This window comes from Hordeum vulgare, chromosome 6H (genome assembly GCF_904849725.1).
Source record: "Hordeum vulgare subsp. vulgare chromosome 6H, MorexV3_pseudomolecules_assembly, whole genome shotgun sequence".
Classification (NCBI taxonomy): domain Eukaryota; kingdom Viridiplantae; phylum Streptophyta; class Magnoliopsida; order Poales; family Poaceae; genus Hordeum; species Hordeum vulgare.
In genome coordinates this window covers 110,397,340-110,424,099 of record NC_058523.1, presented here as the reverse complement: position 1 = coordinate 110,424,099, position 26,760 = coordinate 110,397,340, and the positions used below count along the sequence as shown (strand labels likewise).

The 26,760-nt window shown below is 44.2% G+C and overlaps 1 protein-coding gene and 1 long non-coding RNA gene across 2 annotated transcripts; both read right to left on the bottom strand.

The window, feature by feature from the left end:
• Positions 1–352: 352 nt before the first annotated feature.
• Positions 353–7,035, bottom strand: LOC123401520 (protein S-acyltransferase 24-like). The gene is made up of 13 exons (XM_045095346.1): positions 6,601–7,035; positions 5,617–5,757; positions 4,862–4,974; positions 4,675–4,754; positions 4,386–4,549; positions 3,705–3,843; positions 3,531–3,630; positions 3,269–3,326; positions 3,047–3,124; positions 2,842–2,940; positions 2,278–2,356; positions 2,048–2,196; positions 353–1,364 (listed from the first exon to the last, which is right to left on the bottom strand). Exons 1-13 carry the CDS (start codon positions 6,871–6,873, stop codon positions 933–935), a joined length of 1,905 nt encoding a protein of 634 aa, XP_044951281.1. The 5' UTR covers positions 6,874–7,035; the 3' UTR covers positions 353–932.
• A 9,581-nt stretch (positions 7,036–16,616) lies between these two features.
• On the bottom strand, positions 16,617–17,857 carry LOC123403373. Its single transcript, XR_006611461.1, has 3 exons — positions 17,100–17,857; positions 16,881–16,999; positions 16,617–16,801 (listed from the first exon to the last, which is right to left on the bottom strand). It is a non-coding gene; the product is annotated as an uncharacterized LOC123403373 (long non-coding RNA).
• Between the last annotated feature and the right edge of the window lie 8,903 nt (positions 17,858–26,760).

Below are 26,760 nucleotides of genomic sequence, written 5' to 3'. Positions count from 1 at the left end.
ATCGTTCAAAAATACACTTGTATAATTCAGTGGGTGTGCATGCAGTTTTTTTTATCTTTGACGGATTGTTTCTTTGATGTTGCAGTAAGCATAAAATATGTTGGGTCAACAGTGCTTTCATTGTTTGGTGTTCTACAGTTCTACGGCACAAGATCTTTAAATTTGTTGCGCCAGTACTTTAGTTTTATCTCAATGGTATTACTGGTTTGTTTGAAAAGGAAAAACGCTTGCACACTATCACTCAAGGTTAGCAAACCCCTCCGACACAGCAAGGTTCATTTTAGTATATTTCACATCAAATTGAATGATGTTAACTCCAGATACGGACAAAGACAACAGCTGGAAAAGGTGATTAGAGATCACAGCGTCTCATACTGTATGCAATATGTTCTTATGTGGCTCTCACACGAATTCTTCATGGTTTACATAAGTGGTAACAAGACATCTACATTTCACTCATCAGAGCAACACTGAAAGCGAAAAAGAAACAGGAAAAATCATGTTCCGGCATTAGGTTACTTCGTAATTTACAGCTCTTCCAATGTACAACTTGTTTTCCAAAATAGGACAGCATCTGAACTATCAACCCTTCATGTACATACAAAATGTCAAACATAATGTACACTGGTGCATTTTTGCACGCAAAAGAATATTATGCTCTCAGAATTTTTCTGCCGTTTGGAGCTCTCATACAGCTTCAATCTCCTTTGTGCTCTTGCCATTTCAGTACACAGTGAATCTGTGGCTCCGCATCTAGTCATCAACCTCGACGATACAGGTGCAGCCAGAATGAAGCTACAGATCGCAATATGAAGAAACAGCCAGCCAACTGTGGTGGTGCAACGAACACATACAACTAAAACAAACAAAAAAACACTTGCCTTTTCCAAGTGATGAATCGCAAGGGAACAAGGGGCCATTCTCCAAATGAGTCACAAGGGAAGAAGATTCCGTGCATAACGGCTAGCTGGGTTGTTTCGTCCAAGGCCCAACCCTAGGCCCAAAGGGGTCTTGTCAGTCTTCTTAGTGTGATCGCAACACTTAGACGAACTAACTTGGCGATGCGATTTTGAGTTGGTTTGTGAATCAGCACAAACATGGTCAGCACCATTAGCATGAAGTGGCATGCTCTCACCATTCTGCGAGACTGCACTTCTTGTCATGTGAATCATTGCCATTTCCTCATCAGGATGTGACGTCTGCTCTACCTTCTCAATATCCTCATTGTACCCCTTCAGGAAGAAGTCAGAACAATTCTTCCGCACCCCATGATCAAATGGATTTCTGAACCGACCACCTGGGCCTCTGAGATAACTGTACCTCATGGCATTTGCCATCTCATTTGTTGTTATATTCCCAGATATCTGCAAGGCAAGAATTAAGAAATGATCGATGCCGTGCAGAAGAGTGGCTTCAAGGCAAGCTGCACGTAATTGCATATCTCAACAGACACAAAAAGAAGCCAACCATTTCAAGTACAAAAGAGGGAATACGGAAGCAATGAAAAATATGATGAATCATGTCATGTGCAGAAACTATAATCTCTACAATTATATACTGACACAAGCATATGGATAAGCAGAATAAAGCCGTGTCCATATCAGTACTGGACTAGAGGAAATTCAGACAAAGTATAGCTGGCACTTGGCACCAGAAGGATAATAGAAACATAGCAGCGTTGGAATGGGTAAAACAATGTAATGGCATATAGATGTTATCAAAGAATGTGGCATGTGGTTTAGAAACTACGTCAACGCTGTGCCGGTGACAAAAAGATACAAAAAGGAATTGCTAGATCCTTAGATGGAGTCTAGACTGTACAAGATCTCAGTTGGTTGCCCGTGACAGGAGACATGTTCTTACCTGATGGACACTTGCAGATTTCACAACCAGAACAAAAAAAACAAAAAAACAGGAGATTTGGTTCTACGTATTAGGTTGTACCATAGGCTTCTTGTAGCATGGATTCGATCTGGGCCACTGACCTCAAAGGGTGGAATGAAGTACTGATAGATGATGAAAAGGTAAACGCCGAGATGGTTCTTACCTGTGATGCTTGAACTACTGTTAGAGTTATAACACCAAAGAAAAGGAAGAGGTCCATTATAACAAAAGACACCACCCAAGGATGGTTCACAGCTGAATAGTTAAGCCATCCACCAAATGATGCGGGAGAGGCTGGATCACCTGCGACTCCTGCAGCAACAAAAATGATAAAAGATTAGGATATTTTCCATGCGACAAATTGTACAGGCAAGAGAAAAGATGTATACATACTTATGATAGCCGTTGCAGCAGTAATGATCATCGCAGAAACTTCTAGGATAAGAAACATAAAGAACTCCCATTTGTTCTTCTGCAATTGAAACAAATTGTTGCTTAGACTCAACAATACCGCAGCTTGGATGTGCACACCAAGTTCAGTTATCAATCCTGAGCTGAAACATACAACTTTTTAATCCAAAATTATTAATATACACCCTCCGCTTGTAAATTGATGGTGTTTATACTTTATACACATTGACACTGACATGGTCTCCAATATAGACATTGATGGTGTTTATAGACATTGACACAGTCTCCAATATGCATCTTTAACCATTAGTTTTTGTAGCATAATAGAACATACCAAAAAAAGGTACAATAATAAGTAGTTTTCGTGACAAATCTAATGATGCTATTTCCCCCTTACCAATCTTATATATATATATATATATATATATATATATGTTAACAGTCAGGTTAGAAAAGCCTGATTGCATGCCTTCTAGGAAGTCAACCAGAATGGAGGGTATTACAAAAATAATGAAGTTCCACATACAAAAGGGACTGAATGAGTACCTTTCCGATGCAATTTGAAACCCAGGGGCAGTGATGATCAAATTGCTCAACACAGCGATCACATGTAGAGCAGTGTTTTGAGCGTATGGGCCTCACAATCTATTGAAATAAGATAAATATAATTATTATTCGAGGCTGAAGATAAAAAGGAAAAACGACTCGATTTCTGATTGGTGATTACACAGTGAAAAGGGAAATAACTTACTTTGCAAGTAATACATAGTTGAGACCAATTGCCAGCCAGAAGTTCTGGGTTATCTAGACCTCTCTTCAACAAAGGTTCCTGGAGGATCAAACACAGGAGATTAACATTGCACATTTTGTACCATGGCATAATATTTCAAGTTTTCAAGGTGACAATCTAATAAATAGGAAACCAACATATCAATAGGATGCCACAGTGGCTACCCAAATCTTTCAAGCTTACATCATCTCTTTGATTTTGCGAGTCTCTTATATTCTTGTTGATGTAACCAGGATCTTTCCTGCATAAGAAGTATGGTCATACATATTCCAAACGAATTTCAAATGATCAAAATGACTTTTCAGCTAAAGAAAAGATCAAAATTGCATACGGTACCAAAACTGAAGATATGAATGCTTATTCTCCCAAACCTCATGACCCGACAAAAGGTTACTATGTAATATATGCAAGAATAATACATAAGAAACCCTGACCAAATGTTTACCTGCTACATCTATAAAACATAACTAGTCCAGCAATTGCAAGGAAAACTCCCAACCATGAAAAGAAACCAAATAGTAATGTCATATTCGAGTTGTATTGTCCTGCAAGGAAATAATCATTGTCATGTAGTACTGGATAATTAAGGAGTCTCGAGAGAATCAAGATAGTAATATACCTGCGATAACTGAATGTATATATGCAACAATTAAGCCAATAATAATACACCATAGCAGAGGGGCGAGTCCCAATTTTGATAGTTTCCCAAAATAATTGTTCCCACCACATCCTCTTTCATGCACTTTTCTAGCATTCCCCTGCATAAAACCAAACAAACCATCGAGTCGATCTTCAGCATTTGCCTGCTGTACCAGAAGAAATCTTACATTGAGGGTACTAATGACCACTGTAAGTCTGTAATCTAGACTGGCAATAGGCCAAGTATATTCTCCACAATCCACAGAAGTTATAGATGAGCAATTTAGTGGTCACAATTTCCGCTTTGGTCCTTCCATGTCAGTATCACTAGTGCTTTATAAACACAGATATTCACTTTTTGGGGTAAAAAACTAATGTTGGGTAGCAGAACTAATAGAAAATCTATTGAAAAATAGCTGGGGCCATGGAACGCACTTACTCCACTAATACTGGAAACTACTTGCAATCATGTCTACAATAATTCTCAAGGACAAACACATGCAACATGCAACTACACAAAGTGCAGCCATCGGTTATGTGTTTCATGCAGTTCAATCAACAAACCTATTTGATTACCCATAGAGATAGAATGACTCTTGAGATGCTAGAAAGTTACTCAAGTATGTTAACAAAAAATGCATTTAAAATTCATAATACTCACAAGGTAAAATGCAACTTGCCGGTGACTCTTATCAGCAGCAAGTTGGGCCGGAGTTAACCCAGTATTGTCTTGCACCATAAGGTCCTCCTTCTTACCAACCTGAACTAACACAGTGCATGACTCCATATTCCCCCGAATGGCAGCCCAATGTAAAGGAGTACAACCTATGGAAAGTATTTATGTCCGGAATGAATACCAAGCTCCCAAAGAAACCAATAGTAAGGAGAATTCATGCTTTTGTGATTCATCTTAAGGTGGTAGGAAGGCTTGTAAAAAATTGAATACATGCCTTCTTTATCTTGCCGCCCCCTATAAGCGCCCAAAAACAAAAGGAGACGTATGGAGTCTGCAAATCCCTTATAAGCAGCCCTACAAATGTTAATAATATTGACACATCAATAGGGCTACCATTTAATCATGTTTCAAAGCATATTTAGAAGGGCACACGTGTAAAAAAAAAAGGAGAAAGTACAGACCAGTGAAGAGGACTTCTGCCATCATTGTCAGGGACATCAGGATCAGCATTCCATTTTGAAATAATGTGATAAAGAAATGCTGTCTGACCATACTGTGCTGCAACATGTGTGGTCTGTGACATTACAGTAGATTGATTAAGGAACCATAAAAAAAAATACTCTATAAACAAAGCTAACACTGGCTCATCGAGTTATTCTTCTGGTGAAACTTTTATGTGCTACAAATAACTAAATAACTAGTGTACATATTACATAAGTAGTGTTAATACAAATATTGCAGGTTGGCATTTGGACGAAAATTCAAAGTTAACATAAACCAAACCAGTCATCTCCATCCAAAATGTGCTACTGTTAGTGGCAATGTTATGTAACACAGTTGTCAAATTTGCATGCTAGAAGAGCAAAATTAGGTTGTACAAAGAAGATAAAGCAATAATAACTATTATCAAGAACAAAAATGGCTCATACTTGTACATCTATCCTGCCAAAACCATATTAGGGTAAGAGACAGAGGTTATTAGGACAACTAACAGAGAGCCGATGGCAGTGCTACATCATTCCTTAACCTGTGTCTATCTACCGCGAAATAAAAGGGTTCATTTATTTTGTGCCAGAGGTAGTAATCTCCTCAAACAAACATACACAGGCACACACACAAAACCGACCTCAGGTCAACTAACCAAAACATATTAGATAGCAAGGAACATTAAAGTTGACAAGTGCCATGGGTACAACAGATAAGTTAGTACACAAACCTGATATCCATATAAATCAGCAGCGTCAACCTTAGCTCCTTCTTTCAGAAGTAGTTCTGCAACTTGAATATGACCACGCACTGCACTCCAGTGAAGCGCTGTTTGCCCTGTATGATCTATAGCATTTACATCTGCTCCATGCTGTCCAGATAACAAGCGAATAACCATCATCACACCATATAGCAAACAAAAGGAGCATAACAGTACAGGAGTGCATAGCAAAATTGTGATAACTTAGGTCAAGATCGGCGAAGAGGTGCTACGGATAACCATCCTGAAGCTGGCACTTACATCTATGATTGACCCCACATATATTCAGGAGTCAAGTTGAGAAAGCTGATGTCAAAGAGGTTGGTTGTAATAAGCCTTAACAGCTGTGTGTATACAAATGAATGAACCAACCAAGGTATATGATCCAATTTGGTCCAGTGGGATTATACCTCAGAAAAGTTTGTATGCCCAATAGATATGGAAAATGGCTAGTTCAGAGGGCCCTCTAAGCACTAATCAAGCAGATATAAGAAGCCTTGGACTGGCCCTGCTCAGACCTACCCACCAACCATACTACCATAGCATTCACCAGATACATGCCAAAACAGCATAAAGGCAAGCCCAAAACCTACACCAGCTTCCCAATGATCACGTGCATACATCACCAAACCCCAAGAACCCCACAACAAAAGGATAGCATTATACTTTCCTGTCACTACAAGGCACGAACCAAAATCACGCATCGGCCCATGGGAATTGCAAATATTCAACGATAAGTGCGGCAAAGGGCGTCGACATTACAAAACATTCAGCAGGAGCTACACTACACCTCGGCTGCGAAATTCGGGGCTGATCAAAACAGGCCAACTATCGAATTGGATTGCTAAACGGTTAAACTGCAGCAGCAGGAGGCATCCCTCCATTGTCACAGTTTATTTATAACTAGCAGCAATCAGAAGCTACGTATTGGGGGAGCTCGGGGAAATGGCGGACCTCAAGGATGTACTGGGCGGCGGCGACGCGATTGTTGAGGGCGGCCCACTGGAGCGCGTGGTAGCCGAGGCCGTCGGGCTCCGTCACCGACCGGCCCTCCAGCTCGACGAGGCGGTGCAGCTTCTCGAGGTCCCCGTACGCGGCGCCCGTGTAGACGTCATCCTTGAGCGCCTCCTCCGCCGCCTCCGCCTCCCCCGCGGCGGCCGCCCCGCCGGCCCCGGCGGGGGAGGCGGCCGCGGTCGTGTCCTCGAGGACCTCGATCTCCGACGCCATGGCGGGATCGGGCTCTCTGGATTGGGTCAGGGAGGGAGGGGAGGGGGGGGTCGGAGGACGCTGGACGCGGAGGTGGCCCGAGGGACCTTGTCGCGGAGGGCGTTTTTGACTCGGTATTTTTGGTGTTTTATTATTTCGTTGGCTTTGGCCGGAGGAAGAAGACGGGCGCAGCCGCACCGAACGACCCAACCACGAGAGAAGGGGATCTTTGCGCTCGCACTTGCTGCAGGCCGCGACGCCTCATTTGACTCATTTATTAGACTATCCATAGTGATAATAATATAAAGGAGATGTTAACATCGATGTGACCTAAACAAAAACATACTATGATAGCTAATTAATAATAAAAGAAATAAATTAAGTAACATAACAAGTTATTCATACTATACTATGAATAACATAACACATACCAAGACAAAATGAGTCTATAAGCTAAGAGCATCTCCAGCTGCGTCCCCAACAGGGCCCTCCCGGCCATTTTTTTCCTCGACGGAGGAAAACAGCTCAGTCGCGTCCTCACGAGCCCATTTTTCGCCGGCTAGGGCCGTAATTAGCCCCGGCAGTCCCAGGCCGAACCCAGTGCGCTCGGGGTCGTCCGGGGCGCCGGCGGAAACATTTTTGACACGAAAAAACCTGGGCCCGCCGAGGTAGCGACTCACGCGCGCGGTCGTCGTCCTCATCGCCTCGTTTCCCGCGGAAATCAATGCGAAGGTTGTACCGTCGGTCAGTCTTCCATTGAGGCGGCACGGCGACGCACGTCCCGTCTGTTCCTGCCACACATTCACACGACGCCACTCCGCGTGCTCGCCAGCCTGCGGCTATATAATGTGCCATCTCCCTCCCTCCTGCCGGTGGCCACACAACTCTGAGAATCTCGCCGCCGACGCCCTCTCCTCTATTTCTTCATCATCGGCGCCTCCTCTCCCTCTTTCTCCCCAAAAAATGGTTGAACGCTTCCCCGGCGATGGAGCGGCAGCCAATGGCTTTGGCCGTCGTCACCTCCATGAGGACGAGGACCGCCTTCTCTATGAGACGGACTACCCGGCCCCACCGGACATGCGGATGTAGGGATCATGGAGGCTGAGCGTCGGCGGAGTCCCGGTGTCACCGCCGCCCTCTCGAGCTGATCGACGGGCGGATATCGCGCGCATACGGTCGTCGCTGTCGGAGAGCTCGCGCAACCTGCCGAGGTACGCCCCCGACAGCAACACGTTGTGGACGGCGTACTTCGAACACCGGCACGCCGACTAGCTCGACGTCACCAATGGGGTCGAACCATGCAACCGCCACAACTCCAAGGGGGCGCCGCCAATGATGGGGCATCCCCATCCGCACATTAGAGGTCGTCCTCGAGCACATCGAGGGCGGCTGTTGGGGAACGTCGCATGGGAAACAAAAAATTTCCTACGCGCATGAAGACCTATCATGGTGATGTCCATCTACGAGAGGGGATTTTCGATCTACGTACCCTTGTAGATCGCACAGCAGAAGCGCTAAGAAACGCGGTTGATGTAGTGGAACGTCCTCACGTCCCTCGATCCGCCCCGCGAACCGTCCCATGAACCGTGCCGCGATCCGTCCCACGATCCGCTCCGATCTAGTGCCGAACGGACGGCACCTCCGCGTTCAGCACACGTACAGCTCGACGATGATCTCGGCCTTCTTGATCCAGCGAGAGAGACAGAGAGGTAGATGAGTTCTCCGGAAGCGTGACGGCGCTCCGGAGGTTGGTGGTGATCTAATCTCAGCAGGGCTCCGCCCGAGCTCCGCAGAAACGCGATCTAGAGGAAAAAACGTGGAGGTATGTGGTCGGGCTACCGTGGCAAAAGTTGTCACAAATCAGCCCTAAAACCTCCGTATATATAGGTGGGAGAGGGGGGCCTTGCCTTGGGGCTCAAGGAGCCCCAAGGGGGTCGGCCGAGCCAGGGAGGGAGTTCTCCCCTTCCAAACCGAATCCAACTAGGTTTGGAAGGAGGAGTCCTTTCCCTTTTTCCCACCTCCTCTTTTTTTTCTTTTTCTCTTTGATTTTCTTCCTATGGCGCATAGGGCCTTCTTGGGCTGTCCCACCAGCCCACTAAGGGCTGGTGCGCCACCCTCGAGGCCTATGGGCTTCCCCGGGGTGGGTTGCCCCCCCCCCCCCGGTGAACACCCGGAACCCATTCGTCATTCCCGGTACATTCCCGGTAACTCCGAAAACCTTCCGGTAATCAAATGAGGTCATCCTATATATCAATCTTCGTTTCCGGACCATTCCGGAAACCCTTGTGACGTCCGTGATCTCATCCGGGACTCCGAACAACATTCGGTAACCAACCATATAACTCAAATACGCATAAAACAGCGTCGAACCTTAAGTGTGCAGACCCTGTGGGTTTGAGAACTATGTAGACATGACCCGAATGACTCCTCGGTTAATATCCAACAGCGGGACCTGGATGCCCATATTGGATCCTACATATTCTACGAAGATCTTATCGTTTGAACCTCAGTGCCAAGGATTCATATAATCCCGTATGTCATTCCCTTTATCCTTCGGTATGTTACTTGCCCGAGATTCGATCGTCAGTATCCGCATACCTATTTCAATCTCGTTTACCGGCAAGTCTCTTTACTCGTTCCGTAATACAAGATCCCGCAACTTACACTAAGTCACATTGCTTGCAAGGCTTGTGTGTGATGTTGTATTACCGAGTGGGCCCCGAGATACCTCTCCGTCATACGGAGTGAAAAATCCCAGTCTTGATCCATACTAACTCAACGAACACCTTCGGAGATACCTGTAGAGCATCTTTATAGTCACCCGGTTACGTTGCGACGTTTGATACACACAAAGCATTCCTCCGGTGTCAGTGAGTTATATGATCTCATGGTCATAGGAACAAATACTTGACACGCAGAAAACAGTAGCAACAAAATGACACGATCAACATGCTACGTCTATTAGTTTGGGTCTAGTCCATCACATGATTCTCCTAATGATGTGATCCCGTTATCAAGTAACAACACTTGCCTATGGCCAGGAAACCTTGACCATCTTTGATCAACGAGCTAGTCAACTAGAGGCTTACTAGGGACAGTGTTTTATCTATGTATCCACACAAGTATTGTGTTTCCAATCAATACAATTATAGCATGGATAATAAACGATTATCATGAACAAACAAATATAATAATAACTAATTATTATTGCCTCTAGGGCATATTTCCAACAGCGGCAACTCGCCGCGGTACGAGCACCGACCGCCACCCGCCATCTCCCGTCGTCGCGGTAGCTCCTGGACGCCGAGGCGGATGGAAACGACGTCCTCCTCCTCGCCCGGCTCCCGTTCCCGCTCCTCCGGGTCGCCGGCGCTCCTCCCCGTCAAGCCGGAGCCGCATGAGACGTTGTTGGGGGCGGCGCACGCGCACCAGTGGCATCGTCATCAACGAGCCCGAGGCCTCCTCCCGCCTCGTCAAGCTGAAGACGGAGTCGGGACTCCTCCCCGTCAAGCAGGAGCACCTGGCCATGGCCGCCGACAACGAGGCTGCCCTCAAATTTATGTGGGAGGACTATGTCCGGGAGGAGATGGAGCGCCAGCGCCGCGCTCTTGAGGAGATCGCCGCCCCATGCCACGGCCGCGAGGAGGGCAGCGTCGTCATCCTCGACGATAGCGACAAGGAGGCACCGGGGCCTTCCAACCCCGTTCGCTACGGCGACCCAGGGCAGGGGTGCATCAAGGATGGCGACGGAGCACACGGTAACGACGACGGCGGTGACTACACCAATTTCTACAAGCTTCTCGGCATGTAGAAGGCGGCGACGACAACGTAGTTTATAATTATGTCTAGTTATGTTTTTTTATTTCGCTTTTGTACAAATTTCAATGAAAAATACGAATTTCCTTTGAATTTGAGTCGGTTTTGGCCCAATTTGGGTCGAGTTTATTTTTCAAAAAACAGTTTGGGCGACCTTTGGGGGGCTAGGAACCCGAGCCCCCCCCCCCCCCAGCCGCCGCCGATTTTTTTGCCGACGGGCCCCCAGGCGGCACTATTTCACGCCCATGGAGGGCGAACGGCTGGAGATGGCCTAACAAATGAAAGGCTCAATGTTACCATCCCTATGTTACTACACATTGTGGAAGTAGTAACTTAGAATAGTAGCGTATGCATGTTAATGCTCTATGTTACTTTGCATTGTGGGTAGTCTTATAGCATACGCCACACATGACAGAATTTCATGTCATAGGTCTACCTGCTAAGATGAAATAACACTAGGCTCGAGGGCAAGGAACTCGGGGGTAAAGCAAAACAGGATAGCCAATGATCAAGCCTATAAGATGAAGAAAAATTTGAGGTCATGGAACTTTTTCCCACCCCCCTCCTCCCTGGTCGCTCGCGCCAGCGACTCCGCAGGACCCCCAACCCTCAAGCACAGGCGGCCAATGTGCTCCCTCCTAGGCCGTTGTCGTCGCCGACACCAGCGGTGGTGGACGCGCCGGGCCGTCAAAGGCAGCGAGCGAGGCGACATGTCCGGATGGCTCTCCTACGCGTGAAGGTGGGTTGTCCCCAAGGCTGCCGCAAGTGGTGATACGTCTCCAATGTATCTATAATTTTTTATTGTTCCATGCTGATATATTATCATTCTAGGATACTTTTTGGGCATTTATATATCAATTTATAATATTTTTGAGCACTAACCTATCGAACCAGTGCCAGTGCCAGTTCCTGTTCTCTACGTGTTTTTTGCTTTCTAGGTTTACCCTACCAAACGAAGTTCAAATGCCATAAAACTTTAATTTGATTTTTTCTGGACTATATGAATACCTGCAAGCATCGGAGGTGGACGAGAGTCCGCACGAGGGAGGCACAAGCCAACAGGGCGCGGCCCAGGGCTTGGTCGCGTCCTGATGGCTTGTGGGCCCCCTAGATGCCTCCCGACGTCCCTCTCTGGCCTATAAATTCACAAATATTCCGAAAACCCTAAGAGCGCTCCCGAAACACTTTTTTCACCGCCGCAAGTCTCTGTTCCGACAGGAGGCCATCTAAACCTCCGTTCTCGCGATCTGTCGGAGGGGAGATCAATCACGGAGGGTCTCTACATCAACCTTGTTTCCCTCACCGTGATGTGTGAGTAGTTCACCACAGACCTACGGGTCCGTAGGCAGTACCTAGATGGCAATCTCTCTCTCATGATCTTCAATACCATGTTCATCGCATCTTCGCTTTGATCTATCCTATGTAATCACTATGTATGGTGTGTTTGTTGGCGAATTTCTATATCCCACTAACAGAAGGGGATAAGATGCGTCTTTGTGTTGCTGCTACTAAGGATAAAATAATGAGGTTTATTCATATTAATTGAGTTTACTTTTTCTACATCATGTCATTGTTCTCCAAGCATTACTCTGTTTTTACTTAATACGTAGAGAGGCAAGCATAGAAGCGCTCTTGAAGTGGAGTAATAGTAATAGGTGCAGGCAGCAGTCGGCCTATTTGCTTATGCATGTGATGCCTATATACATCATTGCCGTGAAAATTGCATAATTATTCGTTGTTCTATCAATTGCCCAACAGTAGTTTGTTTACCCACCGTGCGCCTTTGCCATGAAAGATGCCACTAGGGAACACTACGGCCCCCGGGTCTATTCACTTATATATTTACAAACGCTACTACTACCTTGCTGCCATCATTTGTGTTTTATTTTATTTTGCAATTTACAATTATCAACAATTGTCTACACACCTCATTTGCTTGCAAATAACGAGATCAAGGGGATTGACAACCCTCTTGCCCGCGTTGGGTGCAAGTTGTTTGTTTCTTTGTGTGCAGTCGCTGAAGACGATTGAGGATTGGTATTCTTGTTGGTTCAATAAACCATGGTTTCATAACTCAGGAAAATACTTACCCGCATTATGCCGCGATAACTCGTTCCTCTTCACGAAAAACCCAACACAGATCACAGTCATGAGGAAGGATTTCTCGCGCCGTTGCCGGGGAATACCATCACCAACTATCAAGTAGCTTCTCACAAATTTTCATTCACTTGTTCTTCTTTTTATTTTCTATTATATTTAGTTTGTCACATAAAAATTAAAAACACAAAAAATTTACCTTTGCTTGTTGCTAGTTTACTTCGTCGCTTGCTAGTTTACTTGTCTTGCTTGTAGTTGCCATCATGTCTGAGTTTGAAATTAGTGGTGCTCCCGCCTCTAGTGCGGAAGCCTTTGAAAATCCAACTTTATCTTATGACGAACATGCTAAAAGAAATTTTGATGAAGTTGCTAAAGGAAAATTTGATAACCTTGCAGATGATGATCCTTCCAAAAAGAAACCCATCATGGAAACAAAGAAACTCCGCATAGGTAGCGGTAATATTATTGGGAAGAGTGTGATTCAAGATTTTTTCACTTGTGCGAGATCTTTACCATTGGTAGTAGGCTCTATTGTTGCCAGAACTAAAATTTATGTGAATGCTATATCTTTGCTCATAGTACAATTGAAAATACAATTTATTCATATGCATCCCTTTATACAATGGTTGTTTCTCGAATTCTCAAATATTCACGAAGCCTCTACTAAACGTCTAGCCACCATATTTCTTGTTCAGGAATTTAATGAAATCATGCAAGAGGCTAGAGATATACTTTCTCATTATAGGATTAATGGTGAGTGCCCTCCCACAGAGGGAGTTCTTTATGAATTGGAAAGGATAAGAAAATTGAGGTCCACAGACTATGTTACTTATGAGGAAAACTTTAGAAAGAAGGTCCCACCTAATGTTCTAGTTGATAAGATTTCTGAACACAATGATCAATTTGTTGTACCAAAACTTGGTTTGGGCTATGAGCTTGAGATAGAATTAAGGAAATGCCTTTATCGAAACCTATACAATGAGGAGTTGATGATTACTTATGAGAAACCTAAGGAGGAGCCTTCCACTCCTCCCGAGGTAGATCTCACGGATCCTAATGTTGTGCAATTTAGTCTCTTTAATTAATTTTGCCTTCCAATTAGGAAAGTTGCTGCTTAAAGGAGGGAATATGATTATAGCATGATAGACCATCTTCATGATTATTATAACACTTGAAACTATGCATTATGCCTAGCTAAGGGCATGAAACGATAGCGCTTGTTGGAAGGCAACCCAATAGTTATCTTAATTTTCATTTTTACTTTCTGTTCTTTTGTGTTGACATGATTATTGCCTCTATAATGATTATTTTTATGTTTTAATTAGTGTTTGTGCCAAGTAAGGCCTTTGGGATAACTTATTTGATGAGTATGATTGATGTTGTGCAAAAACAGAAACTTTCATCTTCAGTGTAGATTTTTAAATTCTCTGCTGGAGCGTGCTAAATTCTTAAAAATTTTACACAGTATTTCCGTACAAATTATCCATGTTGTCATATTTTCAGAATTTTTTGAGTTACAGAAGTATGGGATCTTTACAGATTGCTACAGGTTGTTCTGTTTGAAACAGATTCTGTTTTGCCTGCATAGTTTGCTTGTTTTGATGATGTTATGGATTATATGGGGGCGTGTAAGTAATGGATAAATTAGAATACATTACCTATTATGCAATTATAAATTAAGAATCAATTTATAACAGTACCTAAAGTATACAATATGTTTCTTATACTAATGGATCTCACGAAGTTTTGTTGAGTTTTGTGTGATTGAAGTTTTCAAGTTTTGAGTGTGATCGCGATGGACCATGGAATAAGGAGTAGCAAGAGCCTAAGATTGGGGATGCCCAAGGCACCCCAAGTATTATTCTGAGGAAGACTCAAGCGTCTAAGCTTGGGTATGCCCCGGAAGGCATCCTCTCTTTCGTCTCAAACCATCGGTATATCACTTGGAGCTACATTTTTATTCATCACATGATATGTATTTTGCTAGGAGCGTCGTTTGCTTTTGTTTGCTTTTACTTTCAGTTTGTCACAATCATCATTTGCTGGACACACCTATTAGAGGGATACTCATCTTCATTATGATTTGCTAGAATACTCTATGTGCTTCACTTATATCTTTTGAGCTTGGCAGTTGCTCTAGTACTTCACTTATATCTTTTCGAGCACAGTGGCGCGTAGATTTTATAGAAGTAATTTCCTCTCATTATTCACTTATATTTGTTTGAGAGCTGAATAAATAGTGACGATAATTTGCATGGGTCATAAGACTAGTCCAAAAATAATAGACATTCAACGAATGATAATAAAAACCATCATGTAGCACACACATAGAGAAAATGTGAGTTAATGACATTGATATGGTAATATGAAAAAGGTGCAAGTCCATAATTGTTGATTCATATAAGTGTCGGGATTAAAGGGGTGTTAACTTGTTGTTCGTCTAAATATTAAAGAGGCATGGTGATGATGTGTGAGCATTCTTATTTCTCGTTAAAATCCTAGTGTTGTCTCGAGTCGGGGGCGCGCGGCGGTTAACTCCTACCAACCCCCTCCCTCGAGGCATGCGAGTAGTGCTTTGATGTGTGATAAAAATAATAAAACTTTGCAATAATTATGTGAATTCTTTATGACTAATGTGACACCTTGGACATACACATCTTTACCTTTTCGTATTTGCTAGCCTCTTCGGTACCGTGCATAGCCCATTCTCACCTCGAGGATTGGTGCAACTTTCACGATGCATCCACACCCCACGGCATGATACGCTCTGTTGCACATAAGCCTCATTATATCTTCCTCAAAACAACTACCATACCTACCTATTATGGCATTTCCATAGCCATTCCGAGATATATTTCCATGCAAATTCCATCGTCACTTCACATGACTAGTTCATTCATCGTCATATTGCTTTGCATGATCATATAGAGTTGACATAGTATTTAGGGCAAAGCCACCTTCCATCATGTTTTTGATACATGTCACGCTAGATCATTGCACATCCTGGTACACTGCCAGAGGAATTCTCATAGAGTCATATCTTCGTATGAGTTCTCCATATTGAGTTATAAGTAAATAAAAGTGTGATGATCATCCTTGTTAGAGCATTGTCCCACTGATGAAAGGATGATGGAGACTATGATTCCCCCACAAGTTGGGATGAGACTCCGTACGAGAAAAAAAATTATGGGGGAGGCAAAAAAAAAGATAAAATACCATCATAAAAAAATGAGAGAAAAAGAGAGAAGGGACAATGCTACTATCCTTTACCACACTTGTGCCTCAAAGTGGCACCATGATCTTCATAGTGAGAGTCTCCTATGCTGTCACCTCCATATGCTAGTGGGAATCATCTTATCATAATAAACTTGGCTTGTATATTTCAATGGCGGGCTTCCGCAAACGCCCTAGGTCTTCATGAGCAAGCAAGTTGGATGCACACCCCACTTAGCTTCAGTTGAGCTTTCATACACTTATAGCTCTAGTGTATCATTTGCATGACAATCCCTACTCCTCGCATTGACATCTATCGATGGGCATCTCCATAGTTCGTTGGTACGCCTAGTTGATGTGAGATTATCTTCTCCACTTTTTATCCCTTTGGTATGTACCACCATATTCTATTCCACCTATATGCTATGTCCAATGGTTCACACTCATGTATTGCATGAAGAATAAAAAGTTGATGCATATTGAAAAAGTACGATCTAATTGCCTGACTTGAACACCGTGGTGCTTAACATTTGTATTTATGTGGTGAAGACGGAGTCATGCCTTGCTAATACAATAAAGATGAATAGGGTGTAAACATTCTTTTAGGATTGTATACTTTGAAAATCAATAATTATGTTGCTTATACTTAATAAATATTATTAAGTTGTTGTTTGTTAATTTATCATTTCTCAATGATCATACATACTCCGTCGCACCTCCAGCCGCCCCTGGCTCCTGCCTCGTCGTGCCTCTCTTCCTCCCTGGTTCTCCTGCTCTCGCTTCCTCCAAATTGTGATTGGCGGACCACGCAAATCGAGCTTCCCTGTTTGGAGGAAGAACAGTAGAGTGAGCCCCCCTTTGTCAACAGCAGAGTGATCACAAGTGTTTGAATTGCCACCTACAGTCTGTGTTTGAATTATCACCAGCAGCCTTTGTTTGGATTGATTGATTGCTTGGATTGATCACAAGTGTTTAAGAAATAGGGGTCCTCTCATTGTGTTACTCCATTTGATCAGAAGTGCTGCAACAACAAATTGGTGTCATTGATGTGTTAGGCAGCGCATTACTCCATTTGTAAGATTGGAGTAGATCAAGGCATTGTGTTAGATTGGCAGGATTACCAAGCAAGCACGAAACTGACAAAGTGTTGGATTGATCATTGTGTTGGATTGACCATTGTCCATCTGTCCACCTGTGAAAACAAAAGAAAGATTGACAAATAAGCAAAAAATTGACGAAGCAAGTTCAACAGTGGGTGAGCTACTCTGTTTTTAATCCAAGTACTCTTAGTGATCAAGAACAAGGAGTAGATTCTTTATGCTTGTGATGAGGTTAGTGATGCTTGCGATGAGGCTAGTGATGCTTGTGAATTTGTGTTGAGGCTCTCATGCTTGATGTGTAACTCAAATTTGTAACTTCATTTGGCAATAATCCATATTTGTATGAGTATTTTTTTGTGCTTTTAATTTTGTGTGGAGTACTTCATTTGAATTTCACTCCATTTGAATTTTTACTCCACGCTCCATTTGTATGAGTATATTTTACTCCATTTGTATGATCATTTGTGTGGGGTATGAGTGTATTTTTATTGGAGTAGGAGAGGAGAGGAGTGCATTCAAAGAAGAGAAGAAAAGAGAATGGAGGCCAGAAGGGCAGTACGTGCAAGTCCTACACTAAACTACAGATGCAAAAAGAGAAAGAGAAGAAGAGAAAAGAGAGAAGAGAGAAGAAGATAAAGAGAAGTCCTACTGTAACTGAAAAAAATGCAGTTAATTAACAGAAATTTACACTAAACTACTGTTGTCCTACACTAGTGCAAGTGTTATACTACTACTTCAAGTTTTAGTTTTAAAACGAAAGAAAAGGTTTCATTTAGTTTTAGTCAAAGGAAAAGATTCATTTAGTTTTAATCCAACTAAAGTTAAAGAAAAAGTTTCATAAAACAAAAGAGAAGAGAGAACATTAGAACTACTGCACGTAAAATAGGCCTAGATCAAGCACTGGAGTATATGCTTTTCTACCCCAAAATTAAAAGAGCAAGAACTCCAAAGTTACCCCAAAATTAATAGCTAAGGCACACTCATTTACGTACTCCAAAATTAACGGCTCACGCACACTAATTCAAGTACTCCAAAATTAACAGCTCACGCACACTAATTCAAGTACTCCAAAATTAACAACTCAGGCACACTACTTCACTTAACAACCGCATCAAACAAACAGTAGCTACTCCAGGTTTCACTTTACTGAGAAGATTCAATTAGTTTTAATTGAATAAAAAGTAACAGTAGCTACTCCAATATTGTACTTCATGTGCAAAAGTATCAGTAGCTAGCGGCGTTACTCCAAAAATGCATGCACTAAAATTGGTCTTGAGCAACTAAATTAGTCCAAACTGGTTGATGGTAAGGTGACTGAAATTACTACTTCTGCATTTGCTACTTTTCGAAACAGATTACTCCTGCTGCATTTGCTGTTGTGATACACTAAAACAAAATTTTACTCCATTTTAAGCACTCCTGATTGGAACAAAATGTTGAGTAAATAGGCAATTTTCCGAGTATATTAATCCACGAAATAATAACTAGCATGGCATTGACTAGACTAATGACATACTCATCTTGAGCTAACCTAGCACATACTACGCATATAGTGGATACATCTATGCAAACAAGTAGTACTGCTAGGATAAATACGAACATGAAGATAAACGAGTCATACCCTCCAATCGGCCAGTTGGCCGTAGCAGCAGCGGCGGCGGCGGCAGTATCCTCTGCCGTCTTCTTCTCGGCTTCCTCGCGGAGACGGTCAGCTTCGCTTGGTGAAGACATGGCGATGACGAGGGCGACGCGGACGTAGACGAAGCAGACGGACGGAGGCGAGCAGTCGCGTGATCGCTCCCCAAAAACCTAATCGCCCCTCTCCCGTACAGGAACCGGAGAGGCGAGGTTTCGGAGGCCTGCTCTCCCGTCGACCGTGTACGCGGTAAACGGGACGGAGTCGCCGGCGGCAGCAGCAGTTCAAGGAACGAACGCGTGAGGCAGATGTGATCTGATTCTCGTGACGGCTAGGGTAGGCGATCGCGTGCTTATAAAGGCGGCTGGGTGGAGAGACGTGGGCTTGCCCACGTCCGAGTCGGTAACAGCCACGATCCGACGTCTCGGATCGTGCCTTGTCCGTTATGTATTCTCCGTTCCTGACCGGCAAAAATAAGCACGTAGGTATGAGCTCGGCTCATTCCCGCGTCGCGTCGTGATGAGGCGTGGCGTGGCGAGGCGGGCGGCGGAGGAGGAGTGCGCGAGGGCACCTTATCTTCTCACTCTCCAATAGCATGTGGAAGAGAGACCCTTATAAAGGGGTCCAAACTCTCCTCCACTAGCGGGGTGGGACTAAACTCCCACCACCTTGTCATGCCACCACCTACATGGGCCCTTGGAGATTTTTCTGAAATTCTCTAATGGGCCTAAAGCCCACCTCCAAATTTCAACAATCCCCCACCAGATCTCAAGGGCACATCATGTTCCCTCGTTCCAATCACTGTTTTAATATACCAGCATTTCAGTGAAGACCTATTAAGGTTGAGCTTCACCTAGAACAAGTAGCTACACTCCTTTACAACTGAACAATGGACTATGCCTTGAATTGTCAGCTTGGCGTAAAGGAGCTTCACCACAAGTCTTACTAGTACTAGACTGCCGAAGGTGACCCCTCGGGTGGAACATATTAGTCACACTCCTGGCCTATTCATGAGTTTACTAGAGATCACCCAAACCTCATAGACTGTGACCAGCAGTCAAGCTCATATAGGTGTGTTCCTCCAAAGATCGCTCTGTAGGACAACATCTTGCTTACATATAAGCTTTAGAACACATTAAGACAGTAGTCATCCTACCATACAGTATCCGAGAGTATTGCATCTCCAACGGAGTGGGTTAGTAAAGTTACTCTCCTCAGTTCACCACTGGCTTGTTTTCCCAGGTCCTACTTCACGGGATCTCCGATCATATAGGTTGGGTTACTACCATGGCAACTCATGTGGGTCTCATACCCATCTCCCTCGATGCACTATCTATCACAACACGTGATAGCCCTTTAGTAAAGGGATCTGCCAGATTCTTAGCCGTTTGGATATAATCCAACGCTATCACTCCGGAGTTTCTCAAACGTCTGACAGACTTCAATCTCATTCTTATATGTTTGTTGGACTTCATATTGTCCTTTGAACTCTTCACTTTAACAATAACCGTCTGATTATCGCAGTTCATAAGGATAGCCGGAACCGGCTTCTCAACCACAGGTAAGTCCATCAAAAGATCTCGAAGAAATTCTGCTTCGACACCAGATGTGTCTAATGCTGTTAATTCTGCTTCCATTGTCGATCTTGTTAAGATCGTTGCTTGCAAGACTTCCAGGAAACAGCACCACCCCCAAGAGTAAACATATACCCAGTAGTGGCCTTCATCTCATCAGCATCAGAGATCCAATTCGCATCACTATACCCTTCAAGTACCGATGGGAATCCCGTATAGTGAAGCCCGTGGTTGACAGTACCTTTCAAGTAGCACATAATTCTTTCAACAGCACGCCAATGAACATCCCCCGGGTTTGCAACAAACCGGCTAAGTTTGCTCACAGCAAACGCGATGTCAGGCCTCGTTGCGCTAGCTAGGTACATAAGTGAACCGATAATTTGAGAGAATCTCAATTGATCTATAGTTGTGCCTTTAAACTTTCGAATAAGCACACTAGGATCATATGGTGTTTGACAAATTTTGCAGTCTGAATATCCAAACCGACTCAAAATCTTATCAACATAGTGGGATTGTAGAAGTGTAATCCCACCCTCATCATCTCTCAACAGCTTGATGTTCAAGATAACATCAGCCACCCCAAGGTCCTTCATCTCAAAGTTTTGAGACAGAAAAGACTTAACCTCCTCAATTACTTTGAGGTTGGTTCCAAATATCAGTATGTCATCAACATACAAGCACAATATAACTCCTTCGCCCCCACCATGGCGATAGTATACACATTTGTCAGCTTCATTAACAACGAAGCCAACAGATGTCAGAGTTGTATTAAACTTCTCATGCCATTGCTTAGGTGCTTGTCTCAGACCATATAAAGATTTCAGCAACTTACACACCTTTCCTTCCTGACCTTCTATCACAAAGCCATCTGGCTGTTGCATATAGATTTCCTCATTTAGCTCTCCATTCAGGAAAGCCGTCTTAACGTCCATTTGATGAACGAGAAGACCATGAGAGGCCGCCAATGAGAGTAGTACTCTAATGGTGGTCAGTCTAGCCACAGGTGAATAAGTATCGAAGAAATCTTCCTCTTCTTTCTGGGCATAGCCCTTGGCCACAAGCCTAGCCTTGTACTTTTCAATCGTACCATCGGGCCTAAGCTTCTTTTTTGAACACCCACTTGCATCCCAATGGTTTGCAACCATAGGGACGATCAGTGATTTCACATGTCCCGTTAGCCCTGATGGAATCCATCTCGCTACGGACCGCAGCTTTCCAGTAATCAGCATCTGGAGAAGCATACGCTTCTGAAATAGAAGTGGGATTATCATCCACGAGGTATATGAAGAAATCATCACCAAAGGTCTTTGCAGTCCTTTGTCTCTTGCCCCTACCACGGGCTTCCTCGTCATCCTCCTTAGGATTTTCATCATGTGTTTGTTCATAATATTCCATAGGAATGGCAGGCTCAGGAGTTATCTCAGATTCCTGTCTAGAAGTGCTTTGCATATCTTTCATGGGAAATATATCCTCAAAGAATGTAGCATCCCTCGACTCCATTATTGTACCGACCTTCACGTCAGGTACCTCAGATTTCACTACTAGAAATCTATAGCCTACGCTATTCTTAGTGTATCCCAAATTAACGCAATCCACTGTCTTTGGTCCAAGCTTACGCTTCTTGGGGATCGGTACATTGACTTTCGCCAAGCAGCCCCAAGTACGTAAGTACGAGAGTGTCGTCCTTCTCTTCGACCACTCCTCGTAGGGAGTGACCTCATTATCTTTTGTAGGAACTTTATTCAGGACATGACACGCGGTCAATATAGCCTCCCCCACCATGCCTTGGATAAACCCGATGTATCTAACATGGCGTTAACCAAATCAGTTAGAGTACGGTTTTTCCGCTCGGCAACCCCGTTTGACTGGGGTGAATAGGGAGGCGTCCTCTCATGAATAATGCCATGTTCCGCACAAAATGAATCAAATTCGTTTGAGAAGTACTCTCCACCACGATCAGACCGGACTCGTTTAATTTTCTTTTCAAGTTGATTCTCAACTTCTGCCTTATAGATTTTAAAGTAGTGTAGAGTCTCATCTTTAGTATTTAACAGATACACATAGCAAAATCTAGTGGAATCATCTATCAATGTCATGAAGTATTTCTTTCCACCTTTAGTCAACACACCATTCATCTCACAAAGATCAGAATGTATGAGTTCTAATGGTGCCAAGTGTCTCTCCTCTGCAGCCTTGTGAGGCTTGCGAGGTTGCTTTGCTTGCACACACGAGTGGCACTTAGAACCTTTGGCTAAAGTGAAAGTTGGGATTAAATTCAGTTTTGCTAGCCGCGACATAACACCGAAACTTATGTGACAAAGACGTGAATGCCAAACTTCAGATTCATTAACACTCGAATGAATATTGTTCACGACTTTATTACAAAAATATGCTAGAGAAAGGCGGAACAGACCTCCGCATTCATAACCTTTTCCAACGAAAAGTCCATATTTCATAACTACTACTTTATTAGACTCGAACACCAACTTAAACCCTTCTCTACACAGAAGGGAGACACTAACGAGATTCTTCTTGATGGCGGGGACATGCTGCACGTTCTTCAGCTGCACGATCCTTCCCGAAGTAAACTTTAGATCGACCGTGCCAACACCAAGAACAGAAGCACTCGCGCCATTCCCCATCAATACGGACCCGCGACCGGTGGCCTAATAAGAAGAGAACAATGATAAGTCAGCACACACATGAATATTTGCACCCGTGTCCACCCACCAATCGGTGGACTGACAAACTGTAAATACAGTAAGTAAATTACCATACCCAGATGCACCACTTTCATTGTTGCCCACAATCATGTTTGCAGACTTGGAGTCCTGCGCCGGCTTCTTGTACTTGTTTGGGCATTTGTTCGCCCAATGTTCCTCTGAACCACAAGTATAGCAGCCATCTCCCTTCTTATTCTTCTTGAAGGGCTTCTTTCCCTTCTTCTTGAAGTCGGTATTCTGTTGGACAGAATTCTTTCCCTTGGGCTTCTGAGAATTGAAGTTCCTCTGATGTACCATATTGGCACCAGAAGAGCTTTCCACCGCTTTTCCATTGGAGTCCTTTGCTCTCGAGTTCTGCTCAACACTCAGATGGCCGATGATGTCCTCTACTGAGAACTCACGCCTATGATGTTTCAGAGTAGTAGCAAAGTTCCTCCAGGAATTAGGGAGCTTAGCAATTATACAGCCCGCGACAAACTTGCCCGGCAAATTGCATTTAAGAACCTCAAGTTCCTTAGCTATGCATATTATCTCATGAGCTTGTTCCAATACAGAACGGTTGTCAACCATCTTGTAATCGTGGAACTGCTCCATAACATACATCTAACTCCCAGCATCGGTGGCCCCGAATTTAGATTCGAGCGCCTCCCACAAGTCCTTGGCAACATGCATATGTAAATATGCATCAACCAGCTTATCTCCGATCACGCTAATGACTGCTCCAAGGAATAGGACGGTGGCCTCCTTAAACATCTTCTCCTGTTCAGGAGTGATAGTTTCCGTAGGAGTGACACCGGCTACCAGAACACGTTCATAGCCGTGAGCCATAAGGTGGTTCTCGTTTTCCAACGCTTGAAAAAAGTACCGGTAAACTTATCCGGTTTCAGTGCAGCAGCAAAACCATTACTCAAAAAATTCCTACAAACATTAGGTTTTTGGATTGTTGAGTAAATAGGCAATTTTCCGAGTATATTAATCCACGAAATAATAACTAGCATGGCATTGACTAGACTAATGACATACTCATCTTGAGCTAACCTAGCACATACTACGCATATAGTGGATACATCTATGCAAACAAGTAGTACTGCTAGGATAAATACGAACATGAGGATAAACGAGTCATACCCTCCAATCGGCCAGTTGGCCGTAGCAGCAGCGGCGGCGGCAGTATCCTGTGTCGTCTTCTTCTCGGCTTCCTCGCGGAGACGGTCAGCTTCGCTTGGTGAAGACATGGCGATGACGAGGGCGACGCGGACGGACGGAGGCGAGCAGTCGCGTGATTGCTCCCCAAAAAGCTAATCGCCCCTCTCCCGTACAGGAACCGGAGAGGCGAGGTTTCGGAGCCCTGCTCTCCCGTCGACCGTGTACGCGGTAAACGGGACGGAGTCGCCGGCGGTAGCAGCAGTTCAAGGAACGAGCGCGTGAGGCAGATGTGATCTGATTCTCGTGACGGCTAGGGTAGGCGATCGCGTGCTTATAAAGGCGGGGTATGAGCTCGGCTCGGCTCATTCCCGCAACCCGCGGCGCGTCGTGACGAGGCGTGGCGTGGCGAGGCGGGCGGCGGAGGAGGAGTGCGCGAGGGCACCTTCTCTTCTCACTCTCCAATAGCATGTGGAAGAGAGACCCTTATAAAGGGGTCCAAACTCTCCTCCACCAGCGGGGTGGGACTAAACTCCCACCACCTTGTCATGCCACCACCTACATGGGCCCTTGGAGATTTTTCTGAAATTCTCTAATGGGCCTAAAGCCCACCTCCAAATTTCAACACAAAACAGCAGCAAGTCCTCAAACTGAATCACAGATGAAAAATAGAATCAAAGAGTACTTAAGAAAGTTAATGGAATTTCAGTACAGAGAAGGCGACTAGTACTTCGCAGGGCAACTGAGACCAAGGCAAAGGGAACCAGCTCGTCAGGCATCTGCTTTGCTCCACAAGACCGCAACTGCACGCCCCCGCGAGCCACCTGCACATCGCATGGGGTTGGCCTCTTCACGGGGCCAGCCACCTGCACGACGCATGGGGTCGACGCTCCCCGGCGCTGTCGTCCAGCAGCAGCGACGTCGGCACTCGGACGCAGCTCGGCGGACACAGAGTACCCGCGACAGCTCGGAGTACATCGAGTCCATCGACTCCCATGCTGCTTGTGGGGACGCTACCACGATGGGCGCCGATGCCGCCCCGCTCTCTGCCTTCTTCAAAATCTTCTCGGCGTGTAGGTCGACCTGGCGTCTTGCCGGTGCCGGCGAGGCTTGGAGGTGCTGCGAAATGGGCAGAAGATGTCGGATCCACCCGCAGAAAGTAAAAATGAGATCTTGGAAGGGCGACGGCGACAGGGAAAAAGGAGAGGCGGCGACGACGCGAGAGGGAGAGGAGGCGACGATGTGAGAGGGAGAGGCGGAGGCGAAGCAGGTGAGAGACGCCGATGACGCGTGCGAGGGACGGAGAGGGTGCAGCGACCCATGGAAGGAGAGGCAGAGCGAGCGAGCGAGAGAGTGGGCGAGCGAGCGAGAGGTGGAAGGGTAATCTAGGAAACAACAACAAAAATGTATGTGACGAAGTTTGCACTAGAAATGTCCAACGACAAACAAATCGGAACAGAGGGAGTAATAGTTTTATGCTATTTAGGCTATTTACTCCCTTTATGCCCATATGATTGGTCACAATATTTCTGCCAAATCTTCTTTTCTACCTGGTTCACTGAGCGCCATTCAATTCAACACGAACATAACAATCCAGGCATACACACAACAAGTATCAGACTACTCACAATGGGGAGTAACATAGAATAGTAACGTACTCCCTTCGTTCCTAAATATAAGTTTTTTAAGAGATTTCAACTAATGGTCTACATACGAAGCAAAATGAGTGAATCTATATTCTAAAATATGTCTATATACATCCGTATGTAGTTCACTAGTGAAATCTCTAGAAAGACTTATATTTAGGAACGGAGGGAGTACATATTTTACTAGTCTAAGTTACTACCTTCATAGTGGATAGTAACATAGGGATAATAACATTGAGTCTTTCATTTATTAGCCCATAGACTCATCTTGCCTTGGTATCCGTTATGTTACTCCTAATGTTAGTATCATGCTAAGTTACTCAATTTCTCTCTCTTCTCATTAGTTAGTTGCCACATCATATTTCTTGCTTAGGTGACATCTATGTTACTACCTATGTTACTCCCACTGTGGATAGTCTCATACTAATGTCCCTGGGCACGACAGGCAAGTTGACTCCGACAACTTCACAGGTTGACAAGAGCCTCGATGTTTCACGAGAGAATATAACCAATATTTAATGAAACTTCGTAAAAAACTATATTTTGATGTGTTAAAAAATTAAAAAAAATACAAAATGTTAAGAGGATGATATTTTGCTGCCACACAAAATTTCAAGTTGAAGCACATTACGAGATGTGAGCTACGAAAAGGACAAATTTCAACCCTGAATAGTGACATTACTATTTGGCACTATTTAAAATTGGTTTGTCTTTTTCATAGCTCACATCTTATAATGTGTTTCAATTTGAAATTTTGCTTGATAATAAAACATCACCTTCTTAACATCCCGTGTTTTTTTCATATTTTTACGAAACTTTAAAACAATTTTTTTGTGCTTTTCATCGGTTTCCACCGAATGTTGATTTCCGTATGATATTCTTCCATGTTCCACGGCAACGGCGGTGGCGAGAACAATGAGGCTGCAATGGCCGGTGCTCCAGATGGATTAGACTAAGGTT